Source organism: Ipomoea nil, unplaced genomic scaffold (genome assembly GCF_001879475.1).
Source record: "Ipomoea nil cultivar Tokyo-kokei standard unplaced genomic scaffold, Asagao_1.1 scaffold0656, whole genome shotgun sequence".
Lineage (NCBI taxonomy): Eukaryota > Viridiplantae > Streptophyta > Magnoliopsida > Solanales > Convolvulaceae > Ipomoea > Ipomoea nil.
In genome coordinates, this window is record NW_017617084.1 from 1,938,181 (window position 1) to 1,959,298 (window position 21,118).

General features: G+C 34.6%; 2 protein-coding genes across 2 annotated transcripts; both read right to left on the reverse strand.

The window, feature by feature from the left end:
- Positions 1-10,749: 10,749 nt before the first annotated feature.
- LOC109174727 (protein NRT1/ PTR FAMILY 3.1-like) lies at positions 10,750-11,247 on the reverse strand. The gene has a single exon (XM_019323982.1). The coding sequence runs from the start codon at positions 11,245-11,247 to the stop codon at positions 10,750-10,752; it is 498 nt and encodes a 165-aa protein (XP_019179527.1).
- Positions 11,248-13,293: 2,046 nt separating this feature from the next.
- Positions 13,294-18,158, reverse strand: LOC109174751 (plant UBX domain-containing protein 8). The gene is made up of 11 exons (XM_019323994.1): positions 17,809-18,158; positions 16,962-17,023; positions 16,232-16,817; positions 16,074-16,157; positions 15,852-15,967; positions 15,473-15,680; positions 15,149-15,364; positions 14,943-15,074; positions 14,482-14,625; positions 14,349-14,405; positions 13,294-13,623 (listed from the first exon to the last, which is right to left on the reverse strand). Exons 1-11 carry the CDS (start codon positions 17,890-17,892, stop codon positions 13,516-13,518), a joined length of 1,797 nt encoding a protein of 598 aa, XP_019179539.1. The 5' UTR covers positions 17,893-18,158; the 3' UTR covers positions 13,294-13,515.
- Between the last annotated feature and the right edge of the window lie 2,960 nt (positions 18,159-21,118).

The following is a 21,118-nucleotide window of genomic DNA, read 5'->3' on the forward strand; positions in this document are numbered from 1 at the left end:
AGAGAAGAAGAAGAAGGAGCAAAGCTTAAAAAACTGTTTGTAAAAGTAAAATTTTGCAACATAAATTTACAAACAACGTTTGTGAAAAACACAATTTCTAGAAAAAATTGAAAACATAGATAAAAATCTTATTCAAGACTACTTTGGAAACAATGAAAATTTTCAAGTATAAAGAAATTTTGGAAACAATTTTACGATATATTATTTAGATGAAAAATCTAAAGATGAATATACCAAATTTTAATTAAAAAAATTATTACCTACTTAAAAGATTTCCCTACCCAGACTTGGTAAAACAAATTATAAAGTATTTAAAATTTTCCACATTCCAAGAAAAATTTATATTTGGACAAATTAAAAGAACAATTTGAAATAGATTTTGAAGAAGAAAAATTAGAGGGGTGTATTTCAATCACGATTTTTGTAGAGTTTTAAAGAATTTTAAAATGATAGATTTTAATAAACTTTGATTGACTTTCATAGAGTCGTTCAAAACTTTTTAAAACTTTATAAGACTCTATAAAAGTAGGGTTGTGCAATACCCGAAGAACCCGCCCGACCCGAACCAACTCGTACCGAATAGAGATGCAATCCGACGGGTTCGGGTCATATCCGAACCGACCCCAAGCAACGTGGCAATTAAAGACGGACGGGTAGGGTTAGGAAATATCCCATCCGAACCCGTCCGAGATCCGAAATATGGCCTAAGTATAAAACGTTGCGTAGACCTAGGGTTTGCCATTCTCTCATTCTCCACTCGGCCACTCCCCACTCCCCAGAGCTTCTTCTCGAAATCTCCTTAGTCTCCTACTCTCCTCTAGCCATCCCCATCCGATCTTCAGTCCTTCTCATCTAATCTTCTTCCTTAATCTCCTTCTCCGGTGAATCTCTGATTCTCTGAAGTCTGAACTCTGAGTCTCAACTGAGAGTCTGAGAGTATCTGTGGTTCTGAACTCCCCTTCGACTCCTTCGAGGCTTCGAGTCTTCAACAGTTCGACGGGAATCTTGTGGAAGTGTCTGTGGCTCTGTGCAAACTGGAAAGACGGCAAGAAGGAAGAAGCCGGACGGCAATGAAAGTGGAAGTTTGATGCCTTGAAGCCCTAGATCTCAGAGGGAACCTTTGAGAAAACAAGTAAAATGTAACTCTGTCATTTTTTTCTTATTTTCCTGTTGCATGTTTGTGAGTTTGTCTGTTCTGTTCTAGTTCTATGATGTTGCATGCACCCTAATTTGTAAGTGAACCCTAATTTTAAGGGGTTTCCACATACGTGATGAATTTGTGCTTATTCTGATATGTGATGAATTTGTGCTTATTCTGATATGTGATGAATTTGTGCTTATTCTGATATGTGTTTGTAAGTTTATGGTTAAAGGACCCTTAAATTTGTTATTTCAAAATGTATGGTGGTGGTGGAAGTGTGGAACTGTGGAAGCCTACTGAATTTGTAATTGATATTATGAATTTGTGCTTATGAATTTATGATGTCCATGTTGGAAGCGTACTGAATTTGTAAATTTTAATACTGTTGAATGTTGTTGAATACTTGAATTGTTGATGGGTTGATGGTTGACTGTGGAAGTGTTAAGCCCTAATTTGTGGCCATTTCCATAAAATGATGAGTTCATGATTCATGAATCATGACTCCTGATTATGGAATGAATTTGTTAATGTGTTATATACTTATATGTAATTAAGTCCTAAAATCAGGACTCCATAGGAGTTCATGAATCATGAATCCTGATTATGGAATACATATCACTGTGACAGTGTATGGCCTTATGTGTGCTTGTGTGAAATTTGAATCCTATTTGCTCATCCATAAATCTTTATAGATGGAAAGCAATCAAAATATAAGTGGAAGTGGAATTGGACCTCTTCTATCTTCAACAGTGGATGAACAAGGAGTACAAACCCCAGGCATTGAGACAAGTGCTCAACAGCCTATGGCCACTCCTAAAGTTCCTGCTGTTAAGAAGATGAAGGAAATAGAGTCTAGATCCATAGTGTGGGAGCACTTTGAACAGATCAAAGATCCTGAAACTCAGAAAGTGCTTAAAGGCAAATGCCTTTACTGTGCAAAAGAGTATTTTTGTGAAACTAAAAAACATGGCACATCATCATTAAGAAATCATATGGGCAGTTGTCTTAAAAATCCTCATTCAAAGGATATAAGGCAGTCTCTACTCACATTCAACACTCTGTCCACTTCTGAGGGTGGAACAGAGGCTCCTGTGGGTGTGTTGGGGACATGGGTATTTAATTAAGATGCCATTAGGAGGGCCCTTTGTGAGATGATAATCATAGATGAGCTCCCTTTTAGGTTTGTAGAGGGTCAGGGGTTCAAGAGGTTTATTCTGGTTGCTTGTCCTAGGTTTCTTATCCCTTCTAAGTGGACCATTTCTAGGGACATCTACCAAATATTTCTTGATGAGAGGCTAAACCTTAAGAAGTTGTTTAGAGTGGGAACTCAAAGGGTTAGTCTAATAACAGATACATGGACTTCTGTCTAGAGAATCAACTATATGTGCATTACTACACATTTTTTAGATGACCAGTGGAAGCTTCAAAAAAAAATTATATCCTTTGTCCCAGTTTCTTCTCATAAGGGGGAGTACATTGCAAAAGCCCTAGAGAGTTGTTTATTAGAGTGGGGAATTAAGAATGTGTTTACTGTAACAGTGGATAATGCCTCCTCTAATGACACAGCTATGGGGTTTTTTAAGAGTAAACTGTTATCTTGGGGTTCTTCTTCTATTAAGGTTCAGTACATGCACATGAGGTGCATAGCCCATATCCTCAATTTAGTGGTCCAAGATGGGTTGAAGTTTGCAGATGAGTCAGTTAAGAGGGTGAGGGATGCAGTGAGATGGGTTAGGAACTCACCAGCTAGGCTGACAAAGTTCAGAGAGTTTGCTGAACTATTTGGTGTGGAAGCTAAATCAGCTTTGCATCTTGATGTCCCTACAAGGTGGAACAGCACCTACATTATCCTCAACACTGCAATTCAGTATCAAGTAGTGTTTGATGCATATGAGAGAAATGACCCCTCTTATTCTGCTGACTTGGGGAGTGCTCCTACCTTCTTGGATTGGTGTTCTGTAGAAAGCTTAGTGAAGCTGTTGAAAGCATTTTATGATATGACAGTGAGGATCTCTGGTTCACTTTATGTCACATCTAACACATTCTTCTCTGAAATCTCTGATCTTAGTTGCATGCTTGAAGCTATGGTGAACTCTGAGCAGGGGACTGAAAAGGTAATCTCATTTATATTTCAATTTGTTTGCTTATTGGTTTTTGTATTTCTTGTAATTCTGTTAACTAATAATTTGTTTTTTTTTTTTTTCTGTTTTAGGCAATGGGGACACAAATGAGAACAAGTTTGACAAATATTGGGGGGATCCAGAAAAAATGAACTCTATCATTTTTTTTGCCAATATTCTGGATCCCAGAGATAAGTTGGAGTACATGCCTCATCAATTTGTCCAGTTGTATGTAGAAGAGAAAGGCAAAGCTTGTTTTACCAAGGTCCAATCTGCAATGGCTGCTTTATATGATGACTATGCAGCTACATACTCTCTCAGTTCTACCCGGACAGCATCCTCTACTCAAGCAGTCCAGTCTGAGGCTAACCAGGCTACTACTTGTACAGTTGGTAGGCCTCAGTCATCTTTGAAGAGCCAACTTAAAAAAAAAAAAAAAAAAAAAAAAAAAAAAAAAAAAGAGAGAGAGAGAGAGATTGGAAAGTAGTGGAAGCAGTAAGCAAACTGAGCTGCAAGTATACTTAAGTGAAAGTCTTATGGAGGATGATGAATCTGTCCCATTTGATGTGTTAAAGTGGTGGAAGAGCCATAGTGAGAGATTTCCTATTCTCTCCAAAATGGCTAGAGATGTCTTTGTAGTTCCTATCTCCACAGTTGCTTCTGAGAGCTGTTTTAGTACATCTGGAAGGGTACTTGATCCATTTAGGAGTTCCTTGACTCCTAAAATAGTGGAAGCACTAATATGTACTCAAGATTGGTTGAGGGCTCCTAATCAGCCAATCCAAGTTGAGGAGAACCTGGAGGAGGTTGAAAGATTAGAGAAAGGTAACACTTATCACTTTCTTAGTTACTTTTTTTTTTTATTCTACTAAGTTTATTTCCTTTTCACTTTCTTTCTTACTTATTATGTTTTTCACTTTTGCAGAATTGCCCACTAGAGCTTCATCTACTATACCATCAATGTTGCCTACAATCACTGTAATGTTTTTAATATCAGTTTACAATGTGTTCATTTCTTTACTGAGTTTGATATTCTGTTATGTACTCATGTTGTTGCAAGTGGTGTTTAGCCTCTAAGTGGCTTGGCAACTTTCTGTTATTGATTTGTTGCTACCATTAGATGAGTTGAGCCCAATTTTGCCCATTTCTCTGCACTCTGGAATTCTGGTATAACTCTTCCTTGCTCTGTTTTCAGTTTGAATGTATTTGTTTTATTTGGTGACTATGATGAAGCTTCCACTATTGTCTGAATAAATGGAATGGAGTTGGTATGTTGCCAATGTGTTAATATAACACATTCAGAGCAATTTGCCCACATTCTTACTTGATATGGAAAAATGCACTCTGAGCCACTTAGCGTAGTGAATAATTGCTTAGTATTGTTACTCTAAATGTCTGATTGTCTGTTTTCTAAACTCTAAACACTAATATCATTTTAAGTTTGAATACTAGCAGGAAGAAGAGTAGATTATCTAGATGACTAGATTAGTGTTGATTATGCTGAATTGCTGAAAGAAGAACTGAAGAGTACCGGTGCTGACAGCTCAAGTCTATGATTTTTTGTATAATCATTGAAATTCGAAAATATGTAATTATTAACTTAGTTTGAAACTGTTATAGTTGTATAGTAGTATGTTTTGCTAGTTGCTACGCTATGGTAATGAAACTCAGTATTACTTTTATCTATTTTAGAATTTTTAGAATTTAGAATTTGTTTTATTTTAATTTATTATATCCGATTTCAATCCGAAATTCGACAACGGATATCCGAAATTCGAACCTATGCAATCCGATAGGATCTGTCCAAAAAAATAAACGGATAGGGGGTACAAAAGAAATCCGAAATCCGATCGGATGGACGGATTGGACATCCGATCCGTCCGAATCCGACCGATGCTCAGGCCTATATAAAAGTCTATATAAAAAACATTCATAGACTTTTATCAACTTTTTATTTTAAAAAGTCTACAAAAGTCATTGAAATTCTAAATTGAATACATCCTTACAAACTTTCAATGAATTTGATTCTTATCATTTACAATTTTCTTACAAAACATTTATAATAATCATAAAATTCTTCTTATTATATAGTTCTTCACCCGAGTTAATACCTCCAATGGTCCTCCGAGTATTAGGAGTTTACCAGTTGTGGTCCTCCAAGTTTTTAAATGACCTCCAATGGTACTCAACATTTTGACCCACATCAACATTCTCAACATTATTATTTTTATCCATAGTATGTTGAGACGTATATGCTAATTACTTATATATCTACTATACTAATAAGAGCCCAAGAGAGTTAGACCTATAATGGGTAGAAAAAATGACGGTCAAATTTTTTAATCAAATGAATTACTCAGATTAATCAGATTTTAATTTTTCCTTAAGATTTCCTAATTTATCCTTAATGAATATGATTATCCATTAACTTTTCCGTTAAATATTATATTTTTCGTTAATTTCTGTTAGTTCACCATTAACTTACTCATTGATTTCAATTCATCAATTGATTATATTCACTACATTGTCCCTACAATGTCTTTATTAAAAAAATTATTCATTATCAATAAATTAATTAAGATAAATAATTTTATTAGTTATATTGTCTTTATTTTACTCCAATGTAAAAAATTTTTTACATTCAAATTTATCAATTGATTATATTCACTACAATGTCTATTATCTTTTTTGTGCACTATTTTTTTTAATTAAATATCAAAGTTATAATACAAAATAATACTATATATTTATTTACCAAGTATTTTATTAATACCATGAAAAAATTAAAAAAAATAATTAATAAAGTCAATCATATTAACTACTTGAGAGATTATTTGTTGACAAAGAGAGTATTCAAATCACACAACAAATTGAAGTGAGAACTATCCCACAATGTCCTTGTTTGACAATCAGCAGTTAGCGGATTATATTAGCGAATTTGATCAGCGAATTATATCAACGGTTGGTAAAAAAAATATTCAAAAAAATAGCTATTTAGATTAACATGTAAATTGACATAAGGATATACATATATTTAATAATAATAATAATAATAATAATAATAATAATAATAATAATAATAATAATAATAATAATTACTCGTATTATTATTATTATTATTATTATTATTATTATTATTATTATTATTATTATTATTATTATTATTATTATTATTATTATTATTATTATTATTTTTATTGTTGTTTTAAAAAATATATAATTAAATCAATCATATTAACTACTTGTGGAATTTATTGACAAAAAGAGTATTTAAATCACACAACAAATTGAAGTGAAAAACTACCTCGCAATGTCCTTGTTTGGCAATCAGCAGTTAGCTCTTCAATATTAATTAGTATATATTTAATATTTTATGCCCTAATTTTTATTTGCTCTCGCTTATGTCTCATATTATTTGGTTTCAACCATATCTATACAATTATTTTATTGACAATTATAATCAATCTTGACTATATTATCTTGCATTTGTAAACTTAGAATTACCTATTTAAATACACAAATACAACATTCAATTATCTATGCATGAACAATTCCAATATAATCTTGTCTTGATATATTTTAAAGTACTTATTTTTTTTAAAAAAAAGTTATTGGACATTATCCAAATCGCGCAATACGCGTAAAAAATTAGTATTATTAATAAACATCAACAAAAAAAAAAAAAAAAACTATTTCATTAGAAATTCATAACAATATTGAACAATAAAATTATAATAAAAGACTTGATCAAATAAAATATTTAAAAATATAATTACAAGTTGCATAAAATAAAACAAATAAAATCTAATATTAATTGTATATATATAAAATTATACTTGATATATTGCTAGGCATCACACAAAGAATTATTATTTACAATAGCAATTTGATACTGCAAACAACAACAAGGTGCTACTGTTTGCAACCCCAAATTGTTGTTGCGAACAGTAATTCGCTATTCGTAGTAACCTGTTGTTAAAAAAATGAGAAAATATATATTACGAATATAAACGTAAAAAGAATAAAAATCAAAATATATAAGTATTTATATGAATATTATGAAACATATGCTAAAATTTGATGATGAAAAATTTGCTTTGTTCATGTATCTAGGGAGAATTAGAGAAAGTTAGGGATAAAAAAAATTCATAGAAAAAAATAAAAATCAATATAAACAAGCAATAATGAAGTAAAAATAATATTATTTCAAATTTTTAGATGAAGATTCTAAAGTTTAGGAGAGAGAGAAAATTTGGTAGAGTTTAGGTATGAGGAAAATATAGGATAATGAAGAAAAAAATAATTTTATTGAATTTAGATAGGTTTATAGAGTTTAAATAGGGAGAAAAAATAGAGTTTAAATAGAGAGAGAAAACATTCAAAGTTGTTAAAAAGAAAATTTGAAATCTTGGGGTTAATGGTTGAATTTCAACTATTTATATTTGAGAAGGAAAAGTCTACAAAAATCTTAAAATTAAAAAGTATACAAAAGTCCATAACTTTTTTAATACCACATGACTTTTAAAGACTCTTTAAAAATCTTAATCGAATACCACAAAACTTTTAAAGAATCTTAAAAAATCTTGATTGAATACCACCTGACTTTTAAAGACTCTCTAAAAGTTTGAATTCAATACCTTCAAACTTTTAAAGTTCATAAAAGTCTTTAAAACTCTATGAAATTCATGATTGAATACGCCCCCCTTAGAAAATTTGGTTGAAGAAATAATCGAATTAGTTTCCCAATCAAGACACATTAAAAATTGTGAAGCAGAATTTCATCAACAACATGCACACGTAAATTATCAAATAGGAGAATCTTAAAGATATTCAATTCCTGTTTATCCCATAAATTATGACTCTGATAATTATGAAAATTACTATAGCAGAACTGAAACTGAATAATTTTAGCAATTTTTACTAAAAGATGAAAGAAATAAAAATTAACAGACCTTTTAGAAAAGAAATTTGTATTACAGACCCAGACATAATTACACTAATTTTCAACTCCTACACACCCCCAAACTCTTCATCCAAAATTATATCCAAATTAATAATTTCAAACTAATATACTATTTTTTTACTATTCCCTACTATTCCTTAATTTATTACTCTATTTACTACATGTCATTGAATAATTATTACCTAATTAATACATGTCCTTCGTGGAACACTATTCCCTAATCTACTTTTCAAACTCATACACTCTTCTACATTATTCCATACTCTTCTACATTACTCCCCTCCTAAACTCTTTCCACACTTTTCTTTTTACAAAAATTAAACCTCTGCGAAGGCACACACGCGCGCGCGCGCGCACACACACACACACACACGATTAATGTGCAATATTTGCTGTGCATTTATGAAAGAGTTACAAAGCTATATATACACAAGAATAGGAAACAAACTATTAGACTCTAATTGTACCCTATGGACTCTATCTGGCTAACACACACACACACACACACATTGTTATGCTTTTCAGAGCACATTGTTGTAAATCGCATGTGACGATTTTTTTTTTAAAAAATGAGTTGATCAATGGCTGATTGATATATATATATATATATATATATATATATATATATATATATATATATATATATATATATATATATATATATATAACCCTAAAACCTATATCCTATAATTTGTAATTTTCACACTTTCTTGTTTCTCCACGTTTTTCTCCTATCGGAGTAGCAAACCCATCATTGCATATTGCATAGTAACAGTAGTGGAGGCAGTGGATCGGAGTGAGACATTTAATTGATCAACAGTTGATCTTGAAATCCTATCTTAGTTTTTAATTTTTTTAAAATATTCAATTGAAGTTGAGGACACTTGTTATCACTAGTTGCACACTTGTTGTGGCTTACGAATGTAGCTATTCATCTATTATTGTTATATTAGGTTTTTTTTTTAAAAAAAAAAAATATGTATGCCTTATAAAGTATATAGCTTGTAGATCTTAAATAAACTCAAATCCTATTTAAAGTCTACAATATAATCCTTTTAATGACCTACATATTTAAACGAGTAAAAGACATTTTTGGTCCTAGACTTATAGTGGCACGGACAATTTTGGTCCTTAATAAAAAAATCAGACAATTTGTGGACACTCTTATTATGACGAGGACAATTTTGGTCCTCCGTCACTCTTCCAGTTAAATGTCCCATTTGAGAGGGAGTATTTGCGTCTTTTCATGCACCATCATCTTCATCTTCGTCCCCTTGGCCTGAAAAGTCATCAGACTCAGAGTGGCATCTCTTTTCTCAGCCGCATGGGCATCCGCTTCTTCATCTCCATCCTCGCATGTGACTGTTTTAACTTCTAGTTAAAGCTTCCTCCTTTATGGACCTTTCATCTTCTTGGTTGTTAGAATCGAGATAGGTGATTGTGAGCTCGTATGCTTATCAGCTTCTCCATAATAAGCCTTCACTGGATTCCTGTCTGATTACCCAGAAGTTAACAGATAAAAGTCCATAGTTTCTTTAACAAAAGGCTTTGTTTTGTCTCTGAAAGAAAAATCTAGGATGGGTTTATGTTGTGGTTTCATCTTTGTCACAGGAGAATCAGATCCCAGAACTGGAGATTCTACATGACTGCCTGAATCTTCTCGTATTGAGCCACTGTGATCAGCCAATAACTCCTGAAGTTTTCTATTGAATTTTTTGCATGCCCTCAATGCATCAAGCCTGGGATTAGCCCCGAATCCTTGTGTGGGAAGGACAGCTTTCATTTAATGTGTTTGAGGCGGTTCGCTATGGGCATTGCCTTGTGATTTCTGCTTTGTTAAACCAGACGTTGGTGGCTATGAAAAGATAATCTGAACATGAGTGCAGAAAGGGAGAAATGGGAAAAGACGAATGTGTTGAAGAGAGGAAGCTAAGGTTGAAGGTGAATAAGTTACCTCATCGTTTAGTCCGTTCACTGATTCTGGATCTGCTTTTGGTAACCCAATCAATGCTACAATCCTTCAAGGGAACTCCCAGCAAGGACAAACCGGGGGATTTGTCATGGAGGAATGAATGGGAACTTGGATTTACTAGTACAATGCATGCTTATATATTGTGTTCTTGGAGTTGACTGAATAAGCTAGGCTGCACCATGCAACCATTAAACCTCAATCTTTTGCAGCATATATAGGCGAGGTAATTCTCCTCAGATCAAGAGCTAGTATAGAACTATATATGGATGCCAAACTGTACATATTAAGCTACATACGTACATATCAAGGCCTGGCCCAAATTAAATTAAAGATGCATGCAACATAATGCATGATGCTAGTTAATTTGATCTTATATATTACTGCACATATTATCAAATTAAACTAAACATTGTTTGCAAGCTGAATCGTCCCATCCTTCCTGGGCTCACCACCCACCACATTCCATTTTCTAGATCTGAATTGGTTTGAAAGTTTAGAATTTTGCACAGAAAAGATGGTAAACAAAGTTGAAGACTTCCAGCAATGTGATGAGCTAGTAAAAGTCCTCCAACTTGCCTTTGTTCGAATTGTTATCCGGAAGCCAGTTTGATCCACCGGGGCCCGCGCTGAACTTGTGGACCAGAGAGACCAAGAGAGTGCTCATGTAATTCCCGGCAGAGATGGCGGTCCAGAACAACGCCGACGCCGTGCTCCTCATGCTTTCCGGCGCCTGATCGTAGAAGAACTCCAGGTGGCCGATTGACATGAAGGCCTCTGCCATCCCGTGCAGGCAGTACTGCGGCACCAACCAGAAAACCGGAATGGGAATCATTGTGTCTGCTTTGTCGCTTATTCCATGGGCGGCGGCGTTCTTCCGTTTTATTTCCATGAAGCCGACCACAAGAGTTGCGAGGATGGAGATGAAGTCGATGCCCATGCGGCTGAGAAAGGAGATGTCACGCTCGAGTCCGGTGACTTTTCTGGCCAAGGGGACGAAGATGAAGATGATGGTGCATGAAAAGACACAAATACCCCATCTCAAACGGCGCATCTAACGAGAAGAGTGGTGGAGGACCAAAATTGTCCTCAAGAGTGTCCACAAATTATCTGATTTTTTTATTAAAGACCAAAATTATCCGTGCCACTATAAGTCTAGGACCAAAAATGTCTTTTACTCTATTTAAACATATTGTAAGCTTAGACTTGAGCTTAAAAAAACCTACATACAAGCTCAGACCTCAAATTCTCATAACATGCTTAGACCTAATTTTTCAAAACTCAACATCGCCTAGTCTATTTCCATCCCTACACAAAACGAGAGAATGGATGGTATGCACTAATAGGGATGCACTAATAGGGAGACTAAGATTCAAAGAGATTGTGATATTACTGATGGTTTTTTTTTTAAAAAAAATATAAAATATCATTAGAGATTTTAAATTTGATAAAATTAGAAGAATATGTTTTAGGTTAAAAAAAAAAAAAAAAAACTTACATAAGACGCATAATACATTTTAATTAAAATGAAATATGTAATATTTTTTATATATATTCATAAAAAAAAAAAATTATATATCTTACAATGAGACAATCTCACACAAGATTATTCAATTAAAATTAAATATGACATGGTTTAGTAGTTATAGTATTGGGAGGAAAGTGCTATTTAAATTAATTTTCATTATCAAATAATATAGTATGGATGTGACAAGTGTTGCAACTGTTTGTATTTATTAATTATTTATTTATTATATTAATAAATAAACTCCATAACGAATTAGTTGGACAGGAATGTGTTAAATAGTTTCTTAAAGAAAAGTCCATATGCATTGCAAATTGTCTGTAGAAGGTTGTAGGATTGAACTAAGATGGTGATGTAATTATTTTTTCTAAACAAGCCATCTGGACTTGATGGGTTCAAGCATACTTTAGGAACCAGGTCAAAAGTGTGGGTCAGTCAAGCAATTAAAATTAAAATTATCATTTTAATATTAATAATAATAAATAAATAAATAAAACCATTGATCGTCACTATTGCAATTTTATTACTCAAAAAGCAAGTCCCCGTCAAAGCGAAAAATCATATTCCCCACCAAGTTTGGGTGGGTTTTGACTGTCGACACTAAGGCTGAACATTATTGTAGTTTGGCATGCGTTCAGGTTCAGGTTCAGCCATAGTATTAACTCGGTTTTTACTTTTCAGACGTCAAGACTTTATTGACACGGCAAGCACGTCACACAAGTCGGAAATAATGTGGTCCAGTCTTTAATTTGATGATGTGAGCATGGACGCTACGTAAGGCTACTAATTAAAAAGACTAATTACTTTTTTAGTTTGAGGTAATAGAAATGTTATTTCATAAAGAATGTAATAAGCAAGAAATAGAATAAGAATTGTATTCTATTGTTTGGTTTGCGGAAGGAATAGACTTTAGGATTACATTACAGTGTTTGGTTGATTTAAAAAATAAAAATGAAATATGTTTTAAAAGACATAAATATTCTTATAAAAATATGTAATTATGGTGGTAGTGGCGTTAGTGGCAGATGGTGGTGGTGGTGGTGGCGGCGGCGACGGTAGCAGCGGCAGTAGTGGTGGCAGTGTTAGGGTGGTGGTAGTAGCGGCAGTGGCGGCGACGGCCATGGCGGCAATGGTGGTGGTGGTGGCAGTGGCGAAATAGGAAATAAAAGGAATAGAGGAATGCTATGTCATTCCAAGCCTATTCCGTGAACCAAACAGCCCATTAGTCCCCAGAAACTACTAAATAGAACTGTGGAATGTTAACAAGCTGAAACAAGCGGGAGGTTGAGAAGAGATACTGGGCAATAATGAGGAAGGAAGGGGCTCAGGTGTTTGTGACTAAAATTGGGACCCAAAAAGGATGGTTTAGATCAGGGGCAAGGGCAAGACATGCTTGTATAAGCAAACTGTCCAGCACAGGAGGGATTTTTCAGTTGCGAGAACAAAGCAGAGCAGAGCAGAACGTACCTGGTTACCTGCCATCCAACACCTAATACTGCATCCGTCGAGTTATTACTTAATCCATCTGGCAATGAATCACTGAAATGGCATTTGAAATTGGGATGCAACTACTCATCAAATTTCATAAATTTTTTTGATTTGATTTTGATTTGGAGAAGAATAGTTATCATAAAGCACCAAAAACAATCCATTGTAATCATCATTATCATCAACCTGCACCCAGCAGCCACCCACTCCATGTTCACCCACCAATATAGTCCCCATCTTTTTTAACCTCCTATATATTAACCCACTGAAACTAAATCTTGTAAATGCAATGTTGAAGAACTTTACAACCTATATCAGCTCCAGAAACAATGCTTCCTGTTTGCTCGTCAAGCCTAGTTCATTCAGAGTTGAGGAAGTCTCTCCGCTGCTAAAAGCACGCCTGGGGTATGGTCTCACCTGCGAATAAAATAATTATCAATTTAATAAAACTAATAAGCACACTATGCAACTACCTTGTATATTTATACCTTCTTAGAAATGGATGATATTATTCCGCTTTCCCCTTTACAAAATTCAATTGTACAATGTGTAAAAGCACAGTAAAACTTATCAGTGAACTGAGATTAAAAGATCAAATAGCCCACTTCCTATATGTTATGAAAAGATATAGGCTCTGTTTGGTAAAATAGTTAGCCTATAGGCCACTTTTGGCTTATTTGACCACTATTAGTTGTTTGACTTGGTATAAAAATTAAGTGTTCGGTTAATTAGTTTTTTGTACTCCAAAATGCTAAAATTCAAAAAGCTACTCAAAGCAACTTTTTCAATTAGCTTTTTGAGAAAAGAAATTATACCAAACAGCTATCAGCTAACAGCTAATTTACCAAACACCTTTCTACAATCAGCTAATGTTATCAACTAGTTATACCCTCTAAACACATTTTAGCTTATTTAAGTCGATAATCCATAAGTAACTTGGAGTTGCTTTTCAATTATTCATAATCTATAATTTCTATACCAAGCAGGGCATATCATTTCTTTGATGATCTCACAAGATCTAAAGGAACACTTTCAGAGGTGAGACAGCAAATTGAACAAACAGTAAGGAAAGAGAACATTTTATTTTTTATTTTTAAAAAAAAAAAGATAAAAGATAAAAGCGTTGAACATTTAAGCATTACCAATCTGTAGGTGCCAGGCTTCACCACCCTTCCCACATCAATGAAATCAAAAAGACACTGCAGTGTAAACAATAATAATCAAGTCACATCATAATCCAACACTGGAATAGACTTGTTTTCAGAGCATACATACCTGCAGTCTATCAGAGTTAAGAAATCGCCGACCTCTCCGGCTGCCATCAGGCATCCTTACAACAAGGTTAACAGCATTCTCATCATCAGGGGTTGGCTCCTGAGGCAAGGAACCTTCTTTGGCTGCTAATTGTCTCTCAGCTTCCTGATCAATTATTAGAATAACACTCTTATGAACTCATAAGTCCAAGTATACGAGGAACTTTCTAAACAGTGAATCTGATGCAAAGTCACCAGTATACACAGACAAACAAAAAGGTGTTGCAGTTCCACAAGTTTTTATAAGTTAACAAATTGATGATGTGCATTTCATTTCATTATTCAATAAGCATTCACAGTCAGATAAAATTCTTTAGGGTATGATTAGTAAGTAATCTAACTTTTAGATTGCTAACCAAATTGCTTCTCGCACCTAGTAATTAAAGCTAAGAGTAAAGGACTTTGTTTCCAATCTCAATTTACCTGCTCCTCCTCCAGTTTCTTTAGTAATTCCTCCTCCTTACGCCTCTCTTCCACAAGAGCAGCTTCAGCTTCTTGCTTTGCCTTCAATTCCTTTTCTCTATCAGCTTGCAGCGAAGCAAGGTATTCATCATCCTAAATATATCAAAGAAATAAAATCAGTCAAAAGAAGACAATTTAAAAGAAATAAAAGGGTTTCAAATGCAAACCTGCTGTTCTCGTAATAAACGCTGAGCCACAAGAGATGGAGATGGTGGACGAGGCATTTGCCAAGGATAAGGCCCCACAGATCTATCTGAACCGTTCTGCATAAACTGATGTGCCACATGTGGTAGACGAAACCCACTCCCTTCAGGTATACCGCCAAACATTGCAGCCTCAAGCATGACAGCTTCATCATGTTCCTCAGATGAGATGCCACCCCACTTGAAAGGAGGTTATGCCAAAGAATGTAACCATTATACTCAAATCACATAACCAAAATAGGATGGCATGCATATGATATAGAGAGTAATGAAGGAAAATGAAGATACCTCATCAGTGGGGTAATCAGCTCCATTGTGCTGTATATTGTCAAGATTGTCACCACGCCTGGGACTTGACACTGGACTAACCTCATTTACCTCATTCCTATCAGCATCAATAGAAGAGGAAGATGCACGTTTACTCCTGCGTCCAACCAGTGGCTGCTCTTCCACATCTCCAGCCTCATCATTGATAGATGTACTTCCCAGCTCCAACCTACATCAACTTAAATAACTATTCAAAAGAACCATAATCCCCCCTCCAAAAAATACCCTTCTACCTCAAGCACAAACACATAGAGCAGAAACCAATTGCAGGTCAAGATTGTGACGATATTGACAAGAGCTAACTAGTCTCTTTAAATAAGCAAAATGCTGCAAAGATTACCTCGTGTTTGACGATGTTGCTTTCCCAGGATCATCCACTGCAGTCAAATTATGAACTTCCATTCCTGATGCCTCCTTCCTTTCTAGTTCATGCTTTGCTTTCTCCTGCTCTGCAGTCTGGACAAACTCCATGTCAACATGATGAATAATTGATGGTAGTCTAAGAAGGAAAAAAAAAAAGGGGAGGGGGGTGGGGGGGAGAAAATATAAACGAAAAGCAAACCTTCAGTGACAGTGAAACTGCATGTGCAATATCATCATCCTCAACAGGAGCACGCCCTAGATGAGACATAGCATCCCTTGAATCCTGTAGCACAATAATCACATTGAAGCCCAAAAGCTGGATGAATAACACACATGAATAAGGTTTATGTTACATACACTGTGGACATCAAATTTTTGGTTTGACATTTCAGCATCCCATTTGGAAGCTTCAATTGCTGCACGAATCATCTCCTCTTCTATATCATTATTGGAGTCGGGCAAAATATTAATTTCAGGAGCACTTGGTCTGCGATGGATTGCAGTAGAAACATCACCAAATATGTTATCACTTGCTATGTCGTGCCCAAAAGTCTGTGTACTTCGAACATTTGGAATTTCATCATTGTCATCATCAATTGTGACAGTCCCGTGGGTTTCTGGGCCGTGAGCGTGCTCAGTGTCAGTGACATCCTCAATGGTAGGAGCCCTGCCAGAATGACCTGAATGCCCGTCCCCATCCTTCACCTCAATTGGGATCTCCCTAACTTCTCTTGGATGTGAAACCAATGGTGCAGTTCTTGCAAAATCCAAACCACTATCAAAAATACTTCTGGTGAAGTTAGGATCAAGAAGAGAAAGTGGATTTGTGTTTCCGGTGGAGGGTAAATGTGAAAACGGAGGTCTATGGGATGCAATTGGGATTGGATCATCTATGTCCATAACATCATCCTCAGATGGAGCAACAGCAGTTGCATCATGTCTTCTGCATAACAAATAAATATATCAAGTACAAAAAATATTAGAATGAACATACATCAAACTTAATTTGAAAGAAGAAAATGAAGAATCCAAGAGAGAAGTGCCTTTGTCAGAAAAAGAGGAGCTTGTGGAGAAAATATGAACTCACATGCTTCTATCAGGTTCACTGAAATGAGCATTAACAGCTGCATTAAGATCCCCGCCATGTTCCTGAATAGCACAGCATATGAATACTCCAATATGGCCAAAGAATAAAAACCAAGGATAATACAATCAAATATACAAACAAATTGCATTGTCCCTCGAATTGCAATATATGGAAACCAAAAAAAATTGCACTAAACACTCATTAGACTAAAAAAACCAATAGGTCAATCACTACACTCAATTCATTAGTTCCAAATGTAAAGTCAAGACATAAATGGAGATTTTAGTGAGATATCTCCCCTTTGGGGATCCATCCATCATGGCCTCAACTGCAGTGCACCAACATTGATAACTCCAACTCCTCCATTCACCACTTACCAACCATAGTTCACCCCACCCCACACAGAGACTCATGTACTCAGTCAGTTGATGCCAAAAATCAAGAATATTCTATTAACAATGAACGACCTCCACAAGGTCAATCTAAGTTCGTGCTCTACTAACGACAGAAAAGATACTTAATCTGCATCTAACTAGGCATCTATAATCTCACACATAAAACACCACAATACCTATGACTAGTTCAAGGAAAACAACAATAACACCACATACGCAAACAAGTTCTCCATTATCACAACAGCAATACAAATTCCCAGTCTACAACCAAATCAGAACTAAACAACGCAACTACGAACCCTAATTGCGAGCTAAGCAGTTCACACAAGCAAAGATCATTGACAGCCAAAAGTCGAGAATATTCAGAGCAAGATAATCAAAACATCAAGAATCAAAAAAAGCAATCGAATCGCAAATTCGATAGCGAAATTCAAAAAATAAAAGCAATCAACCTCGAGTTTCTGAATAGCAGTGGCTTGTGAGGCGCCAGTGATGTTCATGAATGTGTCGACGGCTTCCTGATTAGGTCTCGCCATTCCGTAGTAATTTCAAGAGAGAGGAGAGAATTCGCGGAAGAATGCGAGAGCGCAACAGAGAGATTAGCAGAAGAGATGATTTCTGTGGAAAAAATGCGAGAGAGAAACTGAGATTATTAACAGCGATATTTAGGAGGTGGACGGAATATATATCTACTAGTCTTAGCGAAAAAGCGGTGTGTGAGGTGAGGTGGGGGAGATGGGGAGGGGTATAAGTGGTAAATAAGGCGAAAGCGGTCGACGCTTCTGTAATGTTCCCTACTTGTATACGCCTCTTGTTGAAACGATTGTGTGTAGCTTTAGCTTTAACACTTTAGCTTTTGCTTGGAGAATAAGTTGGCTAGGGCTATTGGCCAATGGTATGTGGTTGGGGTGATCACATATTGACTCATATAACAATTATTAAAGTCAATAAATATTTATGAATAATTTTAATTATGTTGAGATTGATGTTGATCATGTTGGGAATATAATCATATGAGAAGATTATTTCCACGAATTTAACAAGCACAAATAGGAGGAAATTTTAATTTTGGTCCTACGATTATAGAGGTCTTGTTAATTTTAATCTCTGACTTTTAAAAGTGTCAATTTAGTACTTTAACTATAGAATTTTTGTCACGTTGGCCAAATTGTCGGTCAAATTTCGTCGAAAAAACTTAATCCTTCGTTTAGTCTATAATCTGAGGGGCAAAATCGTCTTTTGATCCTTTCTTCTAATTTTGAAAATGTGGTTCAACGATGCTGCTGCAGCCCTCGCCGTTGGATTTGGAGTCCGGCAAGTCAGGCAGGACCTCAATCCTTAGGATCCGGTTGGAACGTGAGTAGTTTGAAAGGTAACTACTCCAAATGGTACCTTCAAAATGTACCCGAAAGGTTACGATTTCGAAAGATAACTACTCCAAATGGTACTTTCGAAAGGTACTCGGAAGGTTACGGGAACTGACTTTACGGTTAGATGGCCGAATAGTCAGTCGCCTTGTGACCATTCAGTCCCCAAGTCCGAGAGGTAGGCACTCACAAGGTCGAGTAGTCACTGCTCGGACAGTGACTAAAATCATTGGAAAATTTTTGAAAAGTAGGCATAACTCAGCCCGAAAGGCTAGCCACTTTTCCAAACGACATTCGTGACCACAGGTGTCGGCGTACACGAGTCAAGCTCTTTTTAGGCTCATTCTGTGATTTGATTTGCACCCCTCCCTCTTCCCCCCCCCCCCCCCCCCCCCCCCCCCCCCCCCCCCCCCCCCCGGCTTTTTTTTTTCAATGTAAGACAAATGCTACTTATGAGCCATTCCACCTCCATTTTCCAATTCAAATGGGTCTACTTTGAGAATCAATCTTTCAAATACTCAGTATCCGCTTTTGAGTGTACAATATATCAATTTCTTCGTCTCAGTACGAAGAACCTGAATCCACTTTGACTCGACCCAATTCAGAAGTGAACCTCACATATATTTGTAATTTTGTACCACAAAATAGTCACTTACAATGTTATTTTTATGCTATTTTCCCAACAAATCAATCTTATGTTTATACGAATGCGATTGTGTACTGTTGAATTAAACAATTATTTATTTTGCTTTCAAAAAAAAACATTTATTTATTTTAATAATATGCTATAGTAACTGGCTTATTATATACGTTCATTTTAAAATGTATTGAGTTTTCACATATGGTGGTGTTTATATATTGAAAAATCGAATCAGTTGAATATTCAATTGGCACGCTATGCATGTCGTTATGTAATCTACGTGTTACTTCATAGTTAAACTCTATAATTTAAAATAAAGTTGCGTTAATTACTAAGGGGGTTAGGGGTCTTAGCAACAGAATTTTTGATAAATTACTTGTGTTAATGTCCGTAAGTGTTCATTTATATATTAAGATAAACGAATACAAATGAACAAATTTTAGTGCTTGTTTGTTAAACGAACAGAGTTTAAACATTTATATGTTTGTTTGTTAAAAGCTCATGAACACGTTCATTAATGTTCGCTTAATAATGTTCATGAACGAATGAACGTACTCGTTTATTATTCATTTAATAATGTTTATGAACATGCTCGTTTACTATTCGTTTAAAATTATTCACGAACATACTTATTTAAGTACACTTTTTTTTTTTTTTAAATTTTAAGATACTACTTTAATTTATCATATATTTTTTAATTTTAATTATATTTTTTCTACCACTTCTACCGTCCTACTCATTAAGTCATTATGAATTATCTTCTTATCATTTATCATTCAGTTTAGGTTATGAAAAAAAGACCCAAAATAATGAGGAACGACGCAGATCCACCATCACTGATTCACCACATATCCGCAAAATCCACACTAATGTGAAAAAACAATTTGTGTTTTTTTTTTTTTACTTTGTATTTTGACTTTTATATTAGAGATGTTACTTTTGAACTTATTTGTATTATTTTTATAGTTGTTATGTTGTTTGTTTGGTTATTGTCCGTGAACAAAGACTATTTGTTGTTCATGAACAAATTATAATCATGAACATGTACATATATTTGTTTGTTTAGCATTCGTGAACGTTAACGAACACGTCTATGAACATGTTCACTAATGTTAACGAACAAACACGAACAGAATATTTAAAAATCTTACCAAACAAATACGAACACTCTAAAAATCTTAACAAACGAATACGAACAACATATGCTTATTCATGTTTGATCTATTAATATCCCTAGATGGGTGTTTGACAATTAGTTGATAAGCTAATTGAGTTAGCTGATTTGACCAGTCAATAGTATTAACTAATTGTATAAATGTGTTCAGTAAATACTCTTAGCTAATTATTGATAAAATGACATATAAGGACATAATAATAATAATAATAATAATAATAATAATAATAATAATAATAATAATAATAATAATAATAATAATAATAATAATATTATTATTATTATTATTATTATTATTATTATTATTATTATTATTATTATTATGTAATACGGAGTAGTAAAATAAAATATGTCAAACACATAGAGCTGTTATGTCATTGTCCAGCATAGACAAATAGTTTTAGACTTCTATGTAACTTCCATGCAACTAATTATTTGCATTCCTTTCCTTTCCTGCTTAGTTTATATAGAACAGTTTTGTAACAGTGAAAGAATTAGATAATTTCAATTCTCTTCTTCATTCAATTCTCTGTAAACTCTTCTCAGAGTTTTCCAACATGGTATCAGAGCCATGAAGCAAA

Coding starts and splice junctions, on each gene's coding strand:
- LOC109174727 (XM_019323982.1), bottom strand. CDS start 11,247: ATGCGCCGTTTGAGATGGGGTATTTGTGTCTTTTCATGCACCATCATC.
- LOC109174751 (XM_019323994.1), bottom strand. CDS start 17,892: ATGGCGAGACCTAATCAGGAAGCCGTCGACACATTCATGAACATCACT. Junction 15,968..16,073: donor CAGTTTCACTGTCACTGAAG/GTTTGCTTTTCG, acceptor GAGTTTGTCCAG/ACTGCAGAGCAGGAGAAAGC. Junction 15,075..15,148: donor GTTTATTACGAGAACAGCAG/GTTTGCATTTGA, acceptor TGATATATTTAG/GATGATGAATACCTTGCTTC.